Consider the following 23763-nt stretch of genomic DNA (forward strand, 5'->3'; position numbering starts at 1 on the left):
CATCAAAGCTTCAAGAGGTCCAGACGTTCTAGACTTGCCGAACTACATGTGCATGTATATCCCTTAAAATTGAAATACGCTTGTTAACTGCTATCGTTCTGGCTACTGTACTCTATGGCTGCCAGACCTGGACCATCTCACAAACTATCCTAAATCGAAGTAGAGCTTTTGAGCTCAGGTAGCTGCGTAAGCTGCTATCATCATCGTTCAAATTAATAAGTCAGTACTGCAGGAAGTCAAAAATGCCATTGGCCCGTTCCCACGCCTTGATTCTACCAAGAGTATATAACCCCCTGGGCGTTACATGTATGTACTCTTGATTCGGAGATGCGACTCCGATCTACAGTGACGCGCTGAGGAAGAGTGGATACCGGGAGAACGTACAGTATTTTGACGAGCGTAAAACGGACGAGACAAAGAAGAAGAAAAGGAATTGCCCCCGGAACATCATAATTATGGTTCAATCCACCATTTAGCAAGAACGCTGCCACCGACGTCGGACATCGCTTCCTCCAGCTAGTAGCCAAACACTCCTCCAAAGGCTCAAGCCTCAACAAAATCTTCAACCGGAACTCGGTAAAGGTTAGCTACAGTTGCATGCAGAATATGGCCACTATCATCAAACAACACAATAACACGATTCTACGGCCCAAGAAACAAGCTAACGGAGGTGACAACGACACCAAGACTTGTAACTGTCGGGCGAAAGACTCATGTCCACTGGACGGAGCGTGTCTAACGGAGAGCATCGGTTATAAGGCAAGAGTCACCGCAGGTATGGAGAAGAAGGAGTATACTGGTTTAACAGCAACAACATTCAAACAACGCTACTATAACCACCAACCCTCATTCCGCCACAGACAACACGAGAAGGACACCCGCCTATCACAGTACGTTTTATTTTATTTTTTTATATTATTGAACACTCACTGCATGATGAACTAAAATGAGGAGAAGAACTCGACACAATGGTACATATCCAGCAGGACGGAGTGGGTGGGACCTGTGAAGCTCAGCCGACCAAGGGTCTCGGCATCACAGCTGCACATGTGCACCAAAGGAAACAAAATGGGGATTGGAAGGGCGGGGAGGGGAGCAGGAGAGCAAGAACTCTAAGGGTAGGAAAGAGAGGAGGGAGGGGAGGAAGCCAGGAAACTTGTTATTCCAAGATGTGAGTGCAAACAAGTACGAAAACAAGTACAAAGATAGCAGTATCAAGATCATGATGCTGAGGCGAAAGTAAAGGCTGATTGCCGTGCAGATTTGACGAAAGATTAGAGTGAGAATGGAGGAGAGTTAGAGAGAGATAAAGACAGATGGATTGGGAGTTTGATGAGAAGGGAGTGCTCCGAGAACATCAACAGGGTAGTACTGGCAGTAGCCTAGGGGGCGATGTCCGTGGCCAATGACCAACCCGACCGTTTCAGGTAGCGGTAGGTCAGAACCTTGAACTGCTGCATCCCTTTGGCAGACGGTGCATCGCGGAGGAGAGTGGCTGGCAGTTCATTCCAGGCTTCGATGAAGCACTCCGGGAAAGAGCGCAGCGCAACATTGCAGGATCTGGCAGGTAGGGCTGTCTGGAGTTTATTTTTTATTTTTTTTATTTGAGGGATTCCCAAAAGGCCGAAGCCTAAATCAAGGGGGTCTCCGAGAATAAATATACGTGTACAATGCGTGTACAATAAAGTGCAATTCTTTAAAGGAAGAAAATATTAAGATAAAAAAAGATTAATGTGAAGAGGTTAAGTAAGAAGTCTGAGTAGAAGCAAGCGAAAAGGGTACTGGTAAAGAAGGGGGTAATCAGGAAGTGAAAAAACCTCGAGGATGGGATCTATACCTGTGGAAATGGGACTTAACGTGCCGGCTAAATACACCACGGGTTTCAGATATCCTAATCTCGGTAGGCAGTTGAAGCTCGTGCGCAAGGTTGGTAGCCGAACGGCGACGTGTGGCAGGCGCGATGGAGGGTGCGATGGCTCTGGCTGGGCATGTTGCTGCAGGAGCTGGTGGGCTTGCGATGTAATGGAGCTTGTACAGAGTTGTGAGGCCGGCCACAGGGCGCCGCAGGGACAGAGTGTCCATTGCAGCCCCTGTCCCAATCAGGGTGAGGTCACGATGCTGGACTCGGTCCAGCTGTGAGAGATGGGTAGCCGCAGCTCCCATCCATACAAGTGGGCAGTACTCCATTAGAAGCCGAATGAACCCCCGGTGTGCTGTGGCCCGGCCCGGTGGGTCCAGGACATGGCACGCCTTCCGGAAGAAACCAATTCGCTGTGTGGCACGCACTGCAGTTCCTCGAAGATGCTCCGAGTATGTTAGATGGGCATCAAACGTCACTCCAAGGAGCTTCAGCCGCGAGCATTCCGGGACCGCTGTGCTGTTGAACTTGATGGGTGGTGTCTCCCAGGGTCTGCGGTGTCGGGACAGAGTCATGGCCTGTGATTTCGTTGGCTCAAAAGTGACGCGCCACTGAGCACCCCATTCAGCAAGTGCATCCACACCAGCTTGGAGGTTGCGGCACACTTCTGTCACAGCATGTGGCGTTGGGATGTGGGCATAAAGCGTGGCGTCATCTGCGTAAACAGCCCGAGTGATCCCTTCCGGTAGGACGTCGCAGGCGTCATTCACGTACAGCAAAAACAGTGTGGGCCCAAGGATGCTCCTTTGTGGGACCCCAGCATCAATCTTGTATGGTTTTGAAGATGCTCCGCCGACTACTGCCTGCAACTTCCTGTCATACAGGTAGTCAGCCAGCCAGTTGAGGAGGGGACCAGTGATGCCGTATGACGCAGCCTTGTGGAGCACGCCTCGGTGTGTAACTTTGTCGAATGCTCCTGCTATGTCTACAGCCAGCACGCGGACTGCGCCACCACGGTTGACTTCGGAGACCCAGGAGTGGTTGAGAGACGTGAGAAGGTCAGATGTGCTGAGCCCCTGCCGGAATCTGTACTGGTGGATGGACAGAGCCTTTTCATGCTCAAGATGACAGATTATGGCAGTGGTAACAATCTTCTCCAAACAGATAACAAGGACACAGGTCGGTAGTTCTTAGCAGCAGAATGAGATTGCTTCTTGTGTATCGGGACCACATGGGCTACTTTCCAGAGAGAGGGTTGGACATGGCACTGAAAACAGAGTGAGAACAGCTTGTGGTGCATCCAAACCTTTGGAGCACTGCTTCAGAACTCTGGCAGGGATGCCATCGGGTCCGGTAGCCTTGGTTGGATCCAGCTGGCGGAGCTGGCGCTGGATTGTCGCTTTCCGAAATCGGACAATTGTCAGGGCAGATGTACACCTAGGAGGAAGGTCAGGAAGGTCGGAGTGCTGTAGATCTTGATCACCCAGACTGCATTTGCTCGCAAAGAATTCTCCAAAGCAAGTAGCCTTTTCCTGGTTGGTGACACGTTCTCTGCCCTGGGCATTGCGTAGGACAGCGATAGACGAGCTGCGGCCAGAGCCTGCAGCTTGCTTCAGGAGTGACCACCATTGCTTGTTTCGCAGTGATCCATGTTTGAGCCGATCTCGGATGCGGGCAGATTCTGCCTGCTTTGCGAGACGAAGGCAATTGGCAGAGGCTCGGACTTTGGCATTAGAGAGGATGAGCATAACGAAAATTCGTAAAGATCTTTCGGAATCGGAGCCATCTGGAAGTGACGAAAATTCGTAAAGAAAATCTGTTGTGCTCAACGAAAAACGTAGTGTGACCACGGTGACCACGGTGACCCTTTCGAGTACTTTTTCCGCTGTTTGCGCGCGTGGTGAACAATTTTTTGGAATCAAGCGTGTACTCCGGCCCACGTGTACGTGTAGGCACACCATGCACCGAACTGAGTTGGGCTCAAGTAACAATAGTTTTCCAGCTCACAGGCAACGATCTCCATGGCTGGAGACCCTCGTCGAAACGGTTGGTCGTGAGAACGAAGCTGCCTGAGAAGGGCCAGGTCCATCGCGAGATCACATGTCCTTCGCTGTGACGTCGCAGGGGAAGACGAAGACGCCGAAGTGGCAGAATTCTGCTGCGAGGATTCAGCAGAATAATTTGTCACAGGGCGAGCACTGACAGGACTTCCAGAACTGACAGAACTAGCCGAGCGCTGTCCAGGTGACAGAGGATTGCTGAGCGAGCGGGAAAGAGATCCATCAGCTCCACAGGATGCCGAGTAGGAAGAACTCGCATAACGACTTGAAAAGGCCATAGCGAAAAAATCTTGACACCACGTGCATCAACACAGCTACATGTATACAGAAGCTTGCGAGAAAGTAGCGAAAGTTCAAAACGTAAGATCTTCAAGTTTCGCGATCATCCTCGCGAAAGTTCCTTTCCTTTTTCGTTACTCGTGCCCAGACTACGTCTAAGTTACGAATTTCGTTATGCACCTCTCTATTGTAGTCAATGAGTTGCTGGTGGCAGGTGGGGTGTCTCCTGAGACGGTTCCATGCATTCTTCTTTGCCTGGGTAGCGGCTGAGCATTCCGGCGTCCACCAGGATGGATCTGTTGGTTTCGTCGAAAGTTCTTGGTGAGGGATGAAGCGATTCATGCCTTCCATGACAACAGCGGTTACTGATCTGCAGGACGCCTCGGAGCTGCATCTCATGTTTGGCATTAAGTGATCTTTGTAAAAAATAAAAAAATATAAAAAAGTCTTCTGATATATCCCAGTTTGCTGTTGAGTAGAAGTGCCGAAGCCGGCCCCAGTCTGCCTGAGCATACCTCCAAACGCGCCCTTTAGTCGGTGGTTCGCCGAGTGGGGTGGCATCAAAAGTGGCCACAACGGTGGCATGGTCTGATGCTCCAATGGGGTCCAGTACATTTACCACCACTGAGGTCTCCGAGAAGTCGCTGAGTATGAGGTCCAGGGTGTTCTCACCACGTGTCGGTTGAGTAACGTGCTGGTGGAGCCCGTGGAATGCAGAGAGTTCTTCCATGTATTCACCAGCTGGTGTAGTCTTCGTGCTGCATAGCCAGCTTTCATTATGAACATTTAAATCCCCGGCTATCACAAAGCTGTTCCCGAGGGATCGAGCTTGATCCATGACTGAGTCAAGATACTCAAGCAGAGAGACATCTTGTCCAGGGCACGACCCCGGTCGGTACACTGCACATACAACTACTTTCTGGCCATTGTCCAGTAGCAGGCGAAGCCAGATGAACTCATGGCCATGGCAGTTGATGTCACTCAGGTGGTCAAAGGAGAGGGAGTCCCGGACCCAGACTGCAACTCCGCCACCTTGAGCAGATCGGTTAAGTCGGAGGGGTGGGTGGAAGCCCGTCATGGAGGAGTCAGATAGTGAGGCTTTCTCCTGGGTGAATTTAGTCTCTGTTACGATGGCGATGTCAGATCTGCTCCGTGCAACAGTATGCTGGAAGGCTCCAAACTTTAACAGCAGCCCAAAAGCATTTGTCAGCAGGAGCTTCATTACTGGGTATGTCCTTGCGCAGCTGGTGTTCATTGGTGTTTGTGTGGCTGAATCGCTCCAGCTGAGGCAGCCTCTTCCTCACTGTCCCTATCGCCTCTGCTGCCCACGTTGCCGGCGCCAGATGCACCAGATGAACTGTCACCCTGCGGCCGTTTGCGGTGTCGCCAGGCTCGAGCGTAAAGCGGTCGTGGCCAGAAGTTCGCAGCAGTGACTGTTTCTAAGCCAGTGGCGTCGAGCGTCAATCGGGCGGATACTTTCCCGTCTTCCGTGGTGTGCATGCTGCACTCATGGACCTTGACGGATTTCGCCATGGTCACAGATCGCTGCTGAGTGAACTCTGTCACTGGCTCCTCTGTGCAATCCGCGTGCAGATTTCTCACATACACGACTGCCTTCCTTGTTTGGTAGGGTTCTTTGGATACTAGTTTCCACTATTCATCAGCGATTGGGTCGAACGATGTTTTCTGGGGCTTGACTAGGGGGCGCCCAACAGTCTGAAAACTTTCGTCTTCCTCACTCGAGATCTCACGATCACTGCCAGTGTCATCCACGTGTACGCGTTTGAAAGCGCTACGGTGTTCTCCTACTGCTGCACCAGTGCACTTGGTGACCTGGTCTCTTCGCGTACGGGTACGGCTACGAGATCCCTTCCGCTTCGTTGTATTCTGGGGCTGTTGTTCAGCCGGAGGAGAGGTAACACTTGCCGTTGCAATGGTGGACTCCTTCATGGCGACAACCTCCTCTTTCAGTCCTGTTATCTGCATGACCAGTTCGTCGATCCGGTATTTGAGACGGACCTCCAGGTTTGCAGATTCTGACACGAGCGCTGACAGCGTCTTGACAATTTCAAAGACGGACGATTCAATTTCAGGGATGGAGCTCAAAAGTTTTATTTCCGATTCCGTCAGGCTGCGAGTGGCAGTTCTGGCCGGCATAGCTACCTGTGTCTACCTACTAGTACTACCTAGACTATCTACTACTCACCACTCTTCTCTTCTACCCTGTAACTACCTCCAGACCGGCCTGGTGCCGGCTGGGCTGAGAAATCGCACGAAAAACTACGGAGCTAGAAAAAGTCGAACCGTACTACACCACTGCTGCTCGTCTGGGCCAAGAAGGATGAAGGGAAGGAATTCAGCATTCGATGGGCGGTACACCGCAGAGCAGCGGCCTACAGCAACAAAAGCAAAAGGTACCACCTGTGTCTGGCGGAAAAATTGGCAATCGCGCAAGCACACAAGCACCTCTCTCTCAACAAAAGGAGTGAGCTTTTGTCAAAGTGTCGCCACGAGAATAAGTACTACCTTCGGAACTTCAAATCATCCACAACCATCACCAAGTAAGAGACAACCGGCTCCAGTGGTTGTTACCTTTCACCACTGCTGCCATTCACACTTTTACTTTTAGATTTGCCTCATGATGCAGTCATCCACGCTTTGCACTGCCGCCATTAACAGCTTCTAGATTTGCGCCATGCTGCAGCTATGTACACTTGCTTTGTGAGTATATAAACCAATACTGATCCAGATTTCTCATTACTGTTTTCTGATGATCGCTTAGTGCGTGAAACTCGGAGTAAAAAGACTTTCTCTGTCCTCCTATTGTTTGTTTATACTTGGTCCGACTTATTAAAATGTGCGTTTCGCTTCGAACGTCAACCAAACAAATTCAAATAATCTCAGGACGGAATAAACTTTCCAGCTACCTAACACTATCCTTCAGTTGTCAATTTGTGATGCTGAAGAAGAAATGGCTGCAACTCCAACGGAGGCAGCGGCTCAGGATCCTAGTCGACTCGAGCATTTTACGTGCAAATTTTGTCGTCAGAGGACTCCTGTTGCTTCTCGCGCTACACAGAGAAGGCCTGGTGCTGAAATCAACACCCCGCTGCGATGGGGGATTGTCACGGAATACCAGAACCTCCTGGGCGATCATTCTCGCTCCTGGCGGATTGAAATCGCTGCAATCGCTGTTTCCTTGGCTGAATTTCAGCAAACGCGTCATCCAGAAACTCGTGCAGAAAGCACCAGCATCGCTTCGTCCAGTTTGCTGATCTCTCTCGCAGTCGTTCACGATGTGGCAGCCGACGAATCAAGATCACGGAAGAGATCGTCGAGAAGTTGATCGAAATAAATAACCGGCCTTGAAGTCGACTTTCAGGCGACAACTACTTGGCTGGAAAACTGAAGCGCAGAAAGAGTGAATTATCCGGCGGATACGGTGCGGAGTCCTCGGATCCGCGCGCGGAGCCGCGATCGCGATGGGTCACAAGATCGCCAGTCTCCGGGGCCAGTGGATTCGTGAAACAGGCAGGGAAGAGCACGCATGGTCTGACTGCATGACATGTCGACACCGTTCAGACTCAGTACGCGCGCGGTACACGGTGGTACATGGTCAGAAGTGATTTTTTTATGCGTGGTGGTTTACTTGTTCGCCTCATTTGAAGGTGTCGTGGGAGCTTCAGGCGAAAACACCTACAGCCACCATTCTGATAGTCGTACTACACGAGGAGGAGGCGAAGTCGATCGTGTAAATCGTGCCTATGGAGTGAAAAAATCAAAGAAGCGCAGTGTAGCTTGGAGGAGATGAAAAAATGTCGACGTTTTGCAGGTTGACGCACTTGCAGATGCGCCCTGAGACACCAGCAGCGATGAAAACTAGAAGGTCAGGCCAAGAAACGACACAGTAGTTATCTATCTACCGTCTCTTGGTTGATTTTTTAGTACAGGTGCTCCTTTGTACATATGCTTGAGTTTTGAAGTGAAGCGCACATTTTAATAAGTCGGACCAAGTACTCTTGATTCTACTGTTAAGCGCATCAAGATAAGTAGTTTGGAAATGTAGCAAGGCATCACGATAGGTACTCCCACTATTTCTTGGATGGAATGGTGCCTGGATCAAGACCCCGTGGTCACAATTGATTCACCAATATCAAAGACTGCACCAATGAACCTTACAATTCTCTCTCTCTCTCGTTGCTGCTGATCGTGATAGGTGTAGGCAGCTTGTTTTTTAGTGTAGTTAAAGGGGAAGTTAAGGCAAAAATTAAAATTTCACCAGTTGTAGTCTTCGGGGTGCTGAGTCGAATGGTCGTGGTCCGAGGAAGCTGAGACGCTCCCTTCCTACTTGAATCCCAATCGAACTCGCGCACTTCCACCGAAACTGGGTGACTGCGCCCTACTAGATGGGGATTTGTATGCAAAATGTCACTAAAAGCGCCATTTCGTTCTTATAAAAGCACGGATGACCGCGATTGGCCCATATGTTGTACTCTTTGGGACGCTGAGTCGACTGGTTTTGGTCCGAAAAGGCTGCGATGCAGCGTTCCTCCTTTATTCCCAATCGAACATGGTTGAAGAAGCGGTCACGTGGTCCTGGGTGCCCAAATCACCTGGTCACCACGCCAGCAGGTGACAACTTTCACACCAAGGTTCAACTCGGGTTCAACTCGAGTGACAGGACTGCACCCAAAAAAGGTCAAACAGGCTAGTAAGTTGTACCCTGCAGGCACGGTGACCAGGTGACTGGTGTACGCAGGAGCACGTGACCGCTTCTTCAACCATGTTCGATTGGGAATAAAGGAGGAACGCCGCATCGCAGCCTTTTCGGACCAAAACCAGTCGACTCAGCGTCCAAAAGACTACAACACATGGGCCAATCGCGGTCATCCGTGCTTTTATAAGAACGAAATGGCGCTTTTAGTGACATTTTGCATACAAATCCCCATCTAGTAGGGCGCAGTCACCCAGTTTCGGTGGAAGTGCGCGAGTTCGATTGGGATTCAAGTAGGAAGGGAGCGTCTCAGCTTCCTCGGACCACGACCATTCGACTCAGCACCCCGAAGACTACAACTGGTGAAATTTTAATTTTTGCCTTAACTTCCCCTTTAAGTGTTTCTGTTCTTTTGATGCTGCTACCTTAGGACACACATAGCGCCCCTACAACCAGAGTGGTTATGGTTTATACATACATACATACATAGACCAGCGCTTTGGCCGAGTGGTTGTGAGCTTGCCTGCGAATCACAAGGTCCCGAGTTCGAGACCCGCGCTGAGAGCAGGGAGCGTGTACTGTGCTAGCAAATGCGGTGATGCACGCGTGAACCACTTTACATGCAGTGAACTGCGCCGACACCCCCGGTCAACTGGGTACTCACTACTCGGAGTGAGGGTTACATGGATGCAGCTAACGAGGTTAGCCCCCTTGTTGGGCATTGGTTGTGAGACTTACCACCTCACCCTCGCCGTTAGGAGCTGCATCTGCCACCCCGGTAGCACAGGCATGGTGGTGGCCTGGCACATGCGAACCTTCCTAAGCTGGTTGTGTTTCTCAACGCAATTGTATAGCCGGTGGTAACGTGGACGTGCAAACTTTTTTACTTTACAGACATACATACACGTATAATGTACAGAACAGAACAACAAGGACAATCAAGGCTTGTTGGAGTGTGATGTACATGTACATACATTTAAATAAATACATACACACATACTTCCTCCGCATCATTAAAATTGTCGCTTCGCACATCGCAATGTTTGTGACTTGGCTCGTCTCAGTCAGACTGTCGGAATCGCTGTTTTCTGTGTTCGAACACTGGTGCGACCATTCCTGCGCTATGTCTACTTGTTCCTGAAACCATGGTGGTCTCGGACTTTGCCGGAGCTCTCTTCCGCACCAAGCAAATTCATCGAGCTCCGCACTATTACGCCCCAGAGCGCACATCGTTTTTCTGGAGTTCGTGCCGTCCCACATCGCTCCTTGGGCATTTATCAAGACTGCAAGCTCGGGTATAAGAATCCTGGTATCTCCTGGATATGAAGTGCTGAAGTTGACGATGGCAAGAACAAAGTGTTCTCAAATTCCTAAAATGCGCTACTTGTGTAGTATCCCTGCCTTGCTTGATTGTAGCGTATCCTCGTACGTTAGCGTACATGTACAATCATGTACATACCCTTAGGCTGTGTTTACATTATGCCGATGATATCACACTCTATATCAGGCACACGTCCATCCAGACCATCACAACCCAGCTGAGTGCTGACCTTGCCGCTCTGGATCGCTACCTAGATCAGAAGGGACTGGTGTTGAACCCGTCCAAGACTCAGTTTGTCCTGCTCAGGCGACCGGGCAAGGAGCTGCCACCTGGCACCGCAGTCAACTGCCGGGGCACTTCCATAGCCCCATCTGCTTACGCTCGGTACTTAGGAATACTGGTTGACGAACATCTGTCTTTCTCAACCCAAGTGGATGCAGTATGTGCAACTGTCAATAGGAAGGTCGGAGCATTTGTCCATGCAAAGCAGAATATCAGCATTTTTGGCAAACGACTTTTCTATTTATCGATCATTCAGTCCACATTTGAGTTTGGCAGCACTGCATATATTCATTGCTTATCACAAACCCTATATGACAAGCTTCTTACTGCCAGCCGCGTAGCATTAAAGAGAATATTTTCGTTGGATAGAATGACTCCCACCACTCTTCTATACAGTCATACTAACTTGTACGCCCTTGAGAAACGCCTCAACTTCAAAACCTATGTATTTGTTTACCGCTGCCTGAATGGACTTGCTAGTCCTCTTCTGCGAGACCGCTTTACCTTGCGCGCCCATGGTGTTCGCACTGCAGCCACCACCCGTGGCCAAGTCTCTGCTGCTCTTGTTCTGCCCCCCGCTAACACCCGATATGGCTTTAGTGCAATTTCTTATTTGGGCGCTGCCAGGTGGAATACACTTCCACCGGCTTGCCGCATGTCTAGTTCACCAGCTGAATTTCGCTCATCCATCAAATTATACCTAGGGTTCCCTGTAAAAAGGCGCTGACGCCTGTTGGGAATTCCCTAGTAAAAGAAGAATAAAATAATAATAATAACACACATCCAGTCATAATAAGGCACTTGTCATAAGTATCCGAACGTTTTCGGTCCCTTCTCATCAAGGATTATACAGGGAATGGCTCAAGCTGGAAAGACTAAAACTTATATAGCGTAAAGATAATTAGATAACAACACTCGTGACAAGGTGGAAAATTATCAAGTTTAGCACGACACAAAACTCGAAGGAAAATAATAATAGTGACAACAACATAGTGAGCAAATTAAGTTACATTGTTACCACCTCGACGAGGAGTAACACCAAACAATTGTAGCGACAACACATTTTCTTTCTGTACGCAAAGTTCAGGATCCAACTTACGGATATACAAAGCTTCTAACACAGCCAAATGTAACGCACATCTACCACGTGACAATATTGAGAAAACATTATCACTGTACAACTCACGACAATTGGTACGGGCTGACAGATGTTGCTTGATTGACGAAGTGCGATTCTTAGCTCCATTGGGTGTTGTCTCCTCCAATGTCCCGTCATCTCGCCTCTTCGTGGCATCACCACTATCTGTCTCTTCGCGTTTCCGCGGCCTTCCACGTTTCTTGACACTAACCGTTGGGTGCGCGATACCCGGTGTCCTTTCCGTTACGTCTCCTCCATTGCGGATTTCTATTGAGCTTCTTACTCCAACTTGTCCGGTGTCCGATATTGAGGTTAGTTTTCGCGGTCTACCACGTTTTCGAATATTGACTGTTGTTGTCACTTCCGTTGTCGTTGTACGTTCGTCCTCATCAGTCCGTATTTTCACTTGGCTTCTCGTCACCCTTTCCGACGCCGACAGATCCTTTGTCAGTTTCGGTGGTTTACGTGTGGGTCTTTCACCATCTTTTATGCTGTTCTCAGCTGGCCCGTAACCTACACACGCAGAGGAGGACGGGCATGCAGTCACATCTTCACGGGAAGAGGACGATCCACCGGTGGACTGGACAGCACATTTTGGAGGACGACCACGGCGAGGACGACAATCGCGCGCATCAAGCGGAACACAACTTAACGGCACATGTTGACGAATGCGTGCGCCCAGGTGCTGAAGGGTTCTACCTACATACCGATCTTCACATTGTCGGCATTGAAAGAAATAGATAAGGTTACTTTTACTAAGGGTAGGTAGAACATCCTTCTTCACACTGAACGCACGCACTGTCCCAAATATGACGTACAGCTTGACGCACGGATATGATGGACATACGATACCACGAACATCCTTCTCCACGCGCGCAGAACCGGTGCCAACCCAGGGTAAACGGAGCACCACTGGGCAACGGTCAGGTCCAAATGGGATAGGCTTGTCTGTCACCGGTTTTTCGTTGATTAGCTTGGCCAGAAATTCCTTTGGATAGCCGTTGTTCGTAAATATTGATGTCAGTCTGTCTAATTCGTCCTGCAATAGATGAGGGGAACATATTCTATGTGCACGATAAACTAGCGCCTTCACAAGATGTCTCTTCGATTTCGTTGGAGTATAGCTCCCCCACGGAATGTAGAGGCCGGTGAACGTTGGCTTCCTATAGATAGTGGTGTCCAAACTCTTAGTGTTAATATTCCGTGATATTTGTACATCCAAGCAGGATAAGCTGCCGTTTTGTTCCGCTTCCGACGTGAATCTCAACGCCGGGTGGAGACTATTCAGAGTTAGTAGAAAAGTCCCACAGACATCCTCATCCTCATCGTGACAGTACACATCGTCTACAAAACGACAGTACATAGAGGGCCACAATGATGGACTAATGGACGCTTCACAGAACCCTACAAAGATATTAGCCAATACAGGACCAAGCGGCGAGCCCATGGCAACGCCATCTATTTGTTTATACATAACGTTGCCAAATGAAAACTCAACGCCCGACGTAACCATTAACATGAGTTTCACAAACTCCGTTTCGTTCAAAGACGGCGGAGTAATGGACTTATTGTGGTACAGTGTTGTTGCGCAGATGTCAATGGTCTCCCGTAGTGGCACGTTAGTAAATAAGCTCACCACGTCATACGAGCACATGAATCCGCTCGATTCAAAGCTTGCGTCCTTTAGCTTTTCTACAAACTCGAAAGTATCTTTGACGCAGTGGCTATTGTAGAGGTTGAGTACCGGTTGTAGCATGGCACCTAGCCACTTGGATGTTTTAAATTGCGGTGACCCAGACATGCTGAGTATTGGTCGTAAGGGAATGTTCTTCTTGTGAATTTTTGGGAGCCCGTACATTCGTGGTCGTGTTGATCCCGTCGGCGCCAGATGGTCGTACTCATAATCAGAAATTTGATGTGTTTTTGAAAGAGACAATAGTTATTTGCTAAGTTTAGTGTCGATGTTTTCTGTATGGTCATATACATCGCACGGTCCGAGTCTGCAGAATTTTGTCTTATCCTCTAGTATGACCATCATCTTGGTTTGGTAGTCCTCCCTTGACATAATAACCGTTGCCCGACCCTTGTCCGGGCGGGAGATAATGATATCCGGATTTGTTCGGAGCTCCCTCATGACTTTGAGGTGCTCTCGTGTGAGTGAAAAAGACCGGGTGTCAGGAGAGGACTGCGCAAACCTGTGTGCCTCGGCAGCCAGAGACGCCCGGCAAGCCGCTGCTGTTTCGTCAGATTTTGCTGGTACCTTGGACAATTGCTGCTGGAGCAGCTCAAATTCCGCCAACATCTCCAATCGGTGGAGTTTAGGAGGAATGCCAAAATCTAAACCGCCACACAGCACGTCCTTTTGTAGTTGAGTCAAAGGGATATCGCAAGATTAATAATAGTATCATAATGATCGCTACATGTGCCGAATCGGTCCTTTCTCAAGGCAGACACAATCCAAACGCTGTCCAGTCCACCGGTGGATCGTCCTCTTCCCGTGAAGATGTGACTGTATGCCCGTCCTCCTCTGCGTGTGTAGGACACGGGCCAGCTGAGAACAGCATAAAAGATGGTGAAAGACCCACACGTAAACCACCGAAACTGACAAAGGATCTGTCGGCGTCGGAAAGGGTGACGAGAAGCCAAGTGAAAATACGGACTGATGAGGACGAACGTACAACGACAACGGAAGTGACAACAACAGTCAATATTCGAAAACGTGGTAGACCGCGAAAACTAACCTCAATATCGGACACCGGACAAGTTGGAGTAAGAAGCTCAATAGAAATCCGCAATGGAGGAGACGTAACGGAAAGGACACCGGGTATCGCGCACCCAACGGTTAGTGTCAAGAAACGTGGAAGGCCGCGGAAACGCGAAGAGACAGATAGTGGTGATGCCACGAAGAGGCGAGATGACGGGACATTGGAGGAGACAACACCCAATGGAGCTAAGAATCGCACTTCGTCAATCAAGCAACATCTGTCAGCCCGTACCAATTGTCGTGAGTTGTACAGTGATAATGTTTTCTCAATATTGTCACGTGGTAGATGTGCGTTACATTTGGCTGTGTTAGAAGCTTTGTATATCCGTAAGTTGGATCCTGAACTTTGCGTACAGAAAGAAAATGTGTTGTCGCTACAATTGTTTGGTGTTACTCCTCGTCGAGGTGGTAACAATGTAACTTAATTTGCTCACTATGTTGTTGTCACTATTATTATTTTCCTTCGAGTTTTGTGTCGTGCTAAACTTGATAATTTTCCACCTTGTCACGAGTGTTGTTATCTAATTATCTTTACGCTATATAAGTTTTAGTCTTTCCAGCTTGAGCCATTCCCTGTATAATCCTTGATGAGAAGGGACCGAAAACGTTCGGATACTTATGACAAGTGCCTTATTATGACTGGATGTGTGTTTGCGTGGATATTTGCGACCCATAACTTACCTTCGTTTTAAAGTATTATCCGCCTCCGACCTCTTTTAAAAAATAATAATAACATGAGAAATTTTAACCCGGGTCGAGTTCAGCCCGGGTTGAAAGTCTGTACGATAGACAAAAGAGGTGAGAGTTTACATGAAGACAGTTGACCCGGGTCAAATACTGATATGCCGCCAAAAGTCCACTTCTACAGTCCTGTATGGTCACGTGAATCCGTTCGCGCGAAATTTGCATCTGCAGTGCCGTTCAAACCTGGCGCGAGATACGCACAGAAGTACGTTTGTACGATTTTCTTGACCCGGGTTGATTTCAACCCTCCCCTTGGAAGGGCTTGGGGGGAGGGTTGAAATCAACCCGGGGCGAAATTTCAACCCGGGTCAAGCGCAATGCGTCATGTAAACGCGCAATTCATTTTATGCACATGGCGGGTTGAAATCTGACCCGGGTCGAACTCAACCCGGGTTGAAACGCCTCATGTAAACACCGCCTAACTGGTTCCGCAAATTTCACGAATGACCAGAACAGAAAATCGATTCTGGAATTACACACCTTTTTAACTCTTTTAGAAACTAATACTAAATAGAGGTTGTGACTTCGGCGATTATTTTGTTTAGGAATGGGTTTGCTCCCACACCGGAGCTCGCGCTATTCCGCCGACTACTTGACACTTTACTGACTCACGACTGCCATCCGGAAAACACGAGAAGTCCATCGAACCTACGACGTCGACGTTTGTAAACCTGGTGATGCTTGTGCCTGGACAGCACTATATAAGTGGTGCTCTTCAGGCACAATCTTCCTCAGCCTACTCAAGCTTAACTGATGATGGGTGAATTCCCCGAAACACTGTGTATTGAGCAGGGAGTGGTGCTTTCTTGCAGGTTTGCCGAGTCGAAGGTTCGATGGACTTCTCGTGTTCTCTGGATGACAGTCGTGAGTCAGTCAAGCGTCAAGTCGTCGGCGGAATAGCGCGCGCTCTAGTGTGGGAGCAAACCCATTCCTAAACATAGAAACTAATACTGTTGACAGAAAAAAAGAAAATGAAATGAATTGACATATTCAGGGTCAACGTACTTGTGACAATGAAGGTGTGATTGGAAACCGACTTTGCATTCCCCACAGCTCTGGCACCAGACAGGTACTTCCCATCTCCATTGTCTTCCATCGCGACCTTAAACACAACGTGCTCCTCAACTTGCCTGCACTCATGATCAGGCGTTTCCAAGTTGAAATGGATGTAGGAACCACTGTAAATGAAGGAGTTTGAGGGGATAGAAGTTGCACAATCTCCAGAGGTCATAGATATATTCACATACTTTACAGCAGTTGCAGGTGGAGAGAGTGTATACCGAATGGAATGTCGATAAAAGAACAGATACTGAAGTTGCCAGGAAGTCGCCCAGCCAGCCCAGACGTGAGGTGGCTTCCTTAGCAATAGTCGGCAGTAAAACGTAATCTGATGCGATCCAGCGTGTTTTGATCCAATTCTGGTTGAAAAATTGGCCGAAACTGATATATTTTGTGCGAATGACATTTGCTTGTAAGTTGCAAGTTCAACAACTAGAGGTGATATTGATATCAGCGTCCACACAAATCCCTCCTGACGCGATCCGCTCAGGTTCCCCTGTGTGAAGTTCTGGTCCGTGTATCTCATGAGTGTAGTTCCAGCATCCAGATTCTCAGGTACAATCACATCTCTGTGCATGGCTAAAGGGGCAAAGGAGAGAAGAACAAGAGTCGGATTTGAATCACACGACCCTGTTCAGAAGTAAACCAAAAGACTGGAGTTTATTGCAGTTTCATTAAATTTTAATGGGAAGGCGATTGAACCAACAAACTCGCTACAAAACACACATCTGTAGTAAGACAACACCCTCTGTGGGGTTCCCTCATTAAAACAATAAATTGTATCTATTTATTTTATACTCGGATGTTGAGCCAATAATAAGTGTAGAAAAGAAAAGGAAATATAGATATGAGTTGAGAGTAACTCTCCATCACTGTAACCAGATACTATACACAGTCAAAAAGTGCAACAACTAGGCACAAAACTGACAGAGTACTCAGACATTCGACGTCCTGACACCTAGCTTCAACACATCTCCGTAGCGCTAACCGACAGCCTTCCAACTTGGAAGGTTCAAGGTTATGGAGAGACCAAAGAGGGGAAGGCAAGCGCAACGAAAATGAGCACAAGCTACAGTCCCAACAGAACAAAGAATGTCGATTGTTACTGGACTATGACGAGACCAGTAGGATATTTGACAAAGTAGCTTGTGCTCATTTTCGTTGCGCTTGCCTTCCCCTCTTTGGTCTTTCCATAACCTTGAACCTTCCAAGTTGGAAGGCTGTCGGTTAGCGCTACGGAGATGTGTTGAAGCTAGGTGTCAGGACGTCGAATGTCTCAGTACTCTGTCAGTTTTGTGCCTAGTTGTTGCACTTTCTGACTGTATATAGTATCTGGTTACAGTGATGGAGAGTTACTCTTAACTCGTATCTATATTTCCTTTTCCATTATACACTTATTTTATACCAAGCAATACATGGCTGGGGTAGCCAATGACCACTTTGCGTGACGATTGCAGGGTTTTTATAGCCAATCATGGCTAAAGACTAACTACTACTACCACTGTCTTGGCGATGTATCGGAATTTCACCATCATCAGGTCAAAGCACCCATCTTCGTTTGGTTCACGTTGTGCATTATGAAACACTCCATCACGCTGCGCCCTTAGCCCGCATTCACAACCCATGGCGAGTAAATTCGTTCTTGGATAGATGTTCTATTCATTGTTTTGAGGGAAAGAGGCAAATTGGATGCTAGCAGATACATGTTGTATATACAGGAGTGTTTCAAACTATTTTCAAATAGCCTGTTACTTTCAATAAGGGTTCGTTGTAGAATGCTCGGAACACACTCTCACAAACAAACTACGCAAGAATCTTCACCACGCACAGATGGACACTTTCAGTGTTGACAGAAACCAACTTCAACTCTCATCACTACAACGTATAGAGCAAGAACACAAGAATGGAATACACTTCCAAGAGAAACACACACCGAGCGAACAGCAAAGCAAAAAGCAACAACTGGTCGACGAAGCCAGACCAATAAAACCGAAACACGCAGTACCACAAGCCTCCACGTGCGCAGCGCGGGAATCTGGAGTGATTTGCATTGGTCACGCGACAAGTGCAGCCACACAGGCGCGTGCATGTAAAAAAACGCATGCAAGCAATGCATGAAAGGTGCCAGTGACATGGGCGGAACAGTGAACTGAATCTAACATACCTCCCTCATGAGCGAACCTAGGACTATGAGCGAATAAGACAAGTAGAACCATGGACACTGGTTAGATATGATTACTGTGAAGTACGACACATGGACATAATAATAATTATTATTATTGAGAGGCTAAACTAACGACAGCGAGAACGCAGTGCTATTGAAGTCATGCAACCAGTACGCTTGACAGTATACTATGAATGGTACTGTTATTCAAACTCAGGCAGATCCACTGCAGCTGTACCTGCCATCTTCTAACCGGTCGGAGCCACATCTAGCGACACAAGCTGGTGAACGCTTCTCTTGTAGACTTTGCCGCTCACCTTGATGTCGACCACACGGACACGTCCATCTCTGCCGGGGTATGTGGTTACTACTCTGCCCAATGACCAACGTGCACGGGGTAGCGAGGAGTCAGCAACGATCAGTACTGTGCCGACGTCGAGATCGACGGCATCTTTAAGCCACTTCGTGGCGAGGTTTGCACGTGCAACAACCTCCCTCATCCACCTCTTCCAGATCTGCTGCATGAGGTTCTGTAGAACTTTCCAGCGATGTCGGGGGTTGATACGGCTGTCAGACTCCACGTGTTCCAGGGGCGCTGTCATTGATGTATGGCCAATCAGGAAGTGCGCGGGTGTTAGCGGCTCGGGATCATCTATGTCATCGGAAACAACTGGCAAGGGACGCGAGTTCACTACTGCTTCTGCCTGAACAAGAGCAGTTAACAGCTTCTCCTCCGCCAAGTCTGCCTTATAGAGGACCGTCTGAAGAACCGGTTTCATGGCGCGCACCATCCTTTCAAACACCCCTAAGAATTGCGGGGAACGCGGAGGGTTGAACCGCCATTCCACTCCTTGGCCGGCTAAGTCAGCGGTTAGCGTGGCATGATTGATCTGCGACACTGCCTCTCTCAGTTCGCGCTCCGTGGCGACAACGTTGCCGCCATTGTCGGTGAGGATGAACTGAGGCGTTCTGCGACGACAGCAAAACCGAGTGAGAGCCATCTTGAAGCCCTCAGTGTCCAGGGATGTTACCATCTCAAAATGACATGCTCTAGACAGCAGGCATGTGAAGACCGCCACATAGCGCTTCTCCTGACTCTTTCCACGCCCTCTCTTGACATAGAAGGGTCCTGCATAGTTGACCGCCGTCCGAGCGAATGCTGGTAGAGTGCCCTGGGTACGGTAATCTGGTAGTTGACCCATCGGTGGCACTACAGGCTTTCGCCACACCTTCTGGCATCCTACGCAGCTATGCCTGTGCATCTTGACCATCTGCTTTCCCTTTATCAACCAGTAGCCATCTGCGAGGTTGGCCAGGAGGTGATTAGTACCCACGCTGTGTCGACAGCGCCGGTCTTCATGCTGGATGATGAGTTCCGTCACGTGATGACGCGGTGGAAGGATGACCGGTGAACGGAACTCCGATGACAAATGATGCGCGGTTCGGAGTCGACCGCCGACGCGCAACAGCCGATCTCCATTCTCGTCATCTAGGAACGGCCGAAGCTTCAGAAGCGGCGCACTAGGTGGCAGCTCGTGACCCTTCTCCAGGGTCGCAACAACAACAGGATAGACTTCTCGTTGACTGACACGAATCCAGTGGCGCTCCGCGCCCTGTAACTCTTCTGCCGACAGTTCGGGCACCAGCTCGGTACGGGACTCAGCGGTGGCAACAGGGACCTGTGCCTCAGTTAGTAGGGCATCAGATTCCTTGGTGCAGCGAGCCCTGGAAACGAAACGATGACACCACGCGGTGACACGAACGAGCCTCGTCCATGACGAATAGTGCTCGGGGTGGAGCCGATTGTCTGTTGTCGCAGCCGGAGTAGATGCAAGCGTGACGTCAGCTCACTTCAGTTGACTTGGTAGCACCTGTGGCACGATAATCTGCCTCTGCGGCCACTGCGAAGGTGGCTCCCGCAGATATGGTGGGCCTTCCCACCAACTCGACTCGTCGACTAGCTGCTCTGCCGTTAGTCCGCGCGTAGGAAAGTCAGCAGGGTTGAGCTTGCCGGGGACGTGGTGCCAGTTGCCGGTCATGGTCAGCTGCTGAATTTCTGAAACACGATTCCCGACCTCTATCTTGAACCTACGGCTGGGCGACCTGACCCAATACAGCACGTTCATCGAGTCCGTCCAGTAGTAGACATCAGATGTCGCAATGCCGAGGGTCTTGCAAACAAACTCACCCAGCCGCGAGCCCAGGACAGCTCCTTGCAGTTCTAGTAGCGGGATGGTACGGCGCTTGATCGGCACAGGTCTGGCCTTGGCGAGTGCAAGAGTCACGGTTGCGGTTCCGTCGGCGTTGCTGACCCGTACATACACTGCTGTTGCGTATGCCAGCTCTGATGCGTCGGTCAACACATGGATTGTGACATCATTGGTTGCTCCAGCTTCCCTGAAACACCGTCTAATCCTTAGCGCGGACAACTGCTCAAACTCACCGAACCATTTGAGCCATGACTCACGTTGGTGAACGGTCAGTGTGTCGTCCCATCCGTTTCCGGCAAGGCACAGCTCCTGGAACATGATCTTGCTGAAAATCGTAAACGGTGCAATCTGGCCTCTGGGATCAAATGGTGAGGCCATGCAGCTGAGAACGCCACGTTTGGTAAGCGTGACAGGGGCTGGATTCCGGCAGTGGAAAGTGAAGTCATCCACGAGACTCCCAGAGCCTTCCGCATCGCCTTGCCGGACCCATCCTGCACAGTGAAGGTCTTCGCGATGTCCAATGCTCGGTCTTCTTCAGGAATGGACTGCATGACCACCGGGCTATTCGGCATCCACTTGCGTAGGTGAAAGCCGCCCATACTTAACAGACGTTGGAGCTGGTCCTGTACCCGGATCGCCTGTTGCTCAGTTGGTAGCGACCTAAGCATGTCGTCTACGTAGAAGGACTGGCGGATGGTGCTACACGTCTCCGTGTCGAACTGATTGCCAAACTTCTCAGCCGTCTCTAGAAGCGCCCGTCCGGCCAGGTATGGCGACGCCTTAATGCCGAAGGCGAGGCGAGTGAACTCGAACACACGTATATCGTCATCCACGAACCATGGGAAGCAGTGGTAGCGCCGGTCCTCAGGTCTCAGGCCGACCTGCAAAAACAACTCCGACATGTCGGCGATCAGTGCGATGGGGTGCTCACAGAAACGGATGAGGACCTTCACAAGGTCGTTCTGGAGCTTGGGCCCTGCCAGCATGTGGTCATTGATGCTGCTTCCATTGAACTGAGCAGCAGCGTCGAAGACGACACGGACTTTGGTGGTGGCCTTGTCCTCTCGCACGACAGGGAAGTGTGGAAGTAGCCACTCGTCTGTAGCACCGCTGCATTTTTCCTGTGCTGTCAGCATCCTGATGTACGACTTGTGAAGGTAGTTCTCCAGTACCTTGGCGTAGCGGACTTGTACAACTGGCTGTCGCTGCAGGGAACGTACTAAGGATCTGAGTCGACACTCAGCTTGAACTCGATTGCTCTTGACCCCAGGTGGCTCCTCTGTCTTCCACGGGATGGCGACCTCGAAGCGCCCATTCACGTGACAGATGTACTGGCGGGTGTTACTCTCAGCTTGGCGCTCATCCGGTGTCAAGTACTCATCTGATGTCTCCATCCCGACTGATCTAAGTTCCCAAAACTTCTTCACCAGTGTGTCCAGTCCTGAGCGCGTTGCCTCTGCGACATGGAAAGTGCTGTGACTGCTGGGGCCTTTGGAGCGTATGCTGGGACCAAAGCAAACCCAGCCGAGAAGCGTTCGTCCAGCGATGTAATCGCCGTCGTTGCCAACTCGCTCCTGTGCGACGTGAAGTACAGAGGCATTCAAGTCGACGAGTATGTCAACCTTGGCGTGAGCTAGAGTTGCAAACTCAATGTCGGATAGGTGTGGCCACTGGCTCCGCACGGCATTCCAATTGGTGACAGGGAGCTGGCTCGTGATCTTGGGCATCACATAGGCCTCCAGTTGAGTAGTGGCCTTGCTATCATGGTGGCGAAGGTGCAGCTTCACGAAGCGCCGTCGGCCGCGCAGAACCTTGCCACCTAGTACGGTCACACTCACGTCCTTGTCGTTATCTTGAAGATGTATTCGCCTTGCGAGCTGCTCTGACACATAGCTGCAGCTCGAGCCAGAGTCCAGTAGCACATTCGCCATGGCGGAATGTGCCCCGTTCATGACCTGGACAGGAACTGTCATAAATGATGTTGACCCGCTTGCGCCGTCTTCGGTCATTGGCAACCCTCCAGCCGAGTCGGTTCCATGATGTGTGGTCTCTTCTGTGGATTGTGGCGCCTTCTCCGCCTTGTCAGAAGCAGGCTTGCGCTCGGTGTGGTGCAACAAGTGATGCTTGCCATTACATTCCGTGCAGGCAGCTAACTCACACTCTCGTGCTCAATGGCCATCACCCAGGCAGTTCAAACATAGATTCAGCAGCCTAGCCAACTCATTGCGCTTGTTGACACCTAGCGCCTTGAATTCGTTGCAGTGACGCAACTGATGTGGCCCATTACACTTTCGGCACTTTTGTTGCCGTGCTGGAGATTTTGTGGCTGCCGACTTTTTGTCCTGCCGGCGGACACTGGCCGCTGCCAATGTCTGATGCTTCATCTTCGGTTTAGGTTGCGAAGTGCTCTGGGATCGCGTCTCCTGCTTCTCGAGCAACCCAAGCCGGTCCGCGGCATGCTTCAAGTTCTTGACGTAACTTAATAGCCACGTGGCGAACGCATCGATGTCAGTGCTGCCAGTTCGATGCTTATCGAAGAACTTGATCAGCATGGACTTGGGAATTTTTTCCGTCTCAAGTATGCACAGCTCTTGACTCTGCGTGCTGCCAATGGTGCGAATGTTAGCAATTGTGCTGCGGAGCTTGACGGCATACTTTTGCAGGCCTTCCAGATCTCGCTCTTTGGCAATTCTTGCCTGCGTTATGACCTCTCGTAACTGCTGCTCTAGATGCCTGTCTGTTCCTCCAAACCAGGACTCCAACTCACCCCAGGCAACGGAGTAAGTGCCTGGCCCGTCAAGAAGGTCCACAACAAGATCCTTGACTGTGCTGTTCTCAATGGCCTCCCTCAGTTGGGCATCTTGTATTCGTTTGGCAGGCGTGGATCAATGTATTGGAGGAAGGAATTCCTCCAACGTTGATAATCATGCGCCTTGCCACTGAACGCCGGCAGTTTCAGAGGCTTCATGAACGATTGTTGTGGCATGTAGCCAGAATGCGCAAATTGATAATTTTGCGGAGGCAGGGTGCTGCTGGTCTTCGGCACGTACTGCGGTGCACACACGTTCAGGGTTGAATGCCCTGAGGCCATGGGCATGGTGGAAATCCTTGGCGGCTGACTGGCTTGGTGCATCGTACTACCCACAACTGTTGGCGCATGTCCAAATGTT

The 23763-nt window shown here is 49.9% G+C and overlaps 1 protein-coding gene across 1 annotated transcript; it reads right to left on the minus strand.

The window, feature by feature from the left end:
* Positions 1 to 18631: 18631 nt before the first annotated feature.
* On the minus strand, positions 18632 to 22602 carry LOC135812827 (uncharacterized). The gene is made up of 3 exons (XM_065326043.1): positions 21075 to 22602; positions 20235 to 21009; positions 18632 to 20108 (listed from the first exon to the last, which is right to left on the minus strand). Exons 1-3 carry the CDS (start codon positions 22600 to 22602, stop codon positions 18632 to 18634), a joined length of 3780 nt encoding a protein of 1259 aa, XP_065182115.1.
* Between the last annotated feature and the right edge of the window lie 1161 nt (positions 22603 to 23763).

This window comes from Sycon ciliatum, chromosome 3, assembly GCF_964019385.1.
Source record: "Sycon ciliatum chromosome 3, ocSycCili1.1, whole genome shotgun sequence".
Taxonomy (NCBI): Eukaryota; Metazoa; Porifera; class Calcarea; order Leucosolenida; family Sycettidae; genus Sycon; species Sycon ciliatum.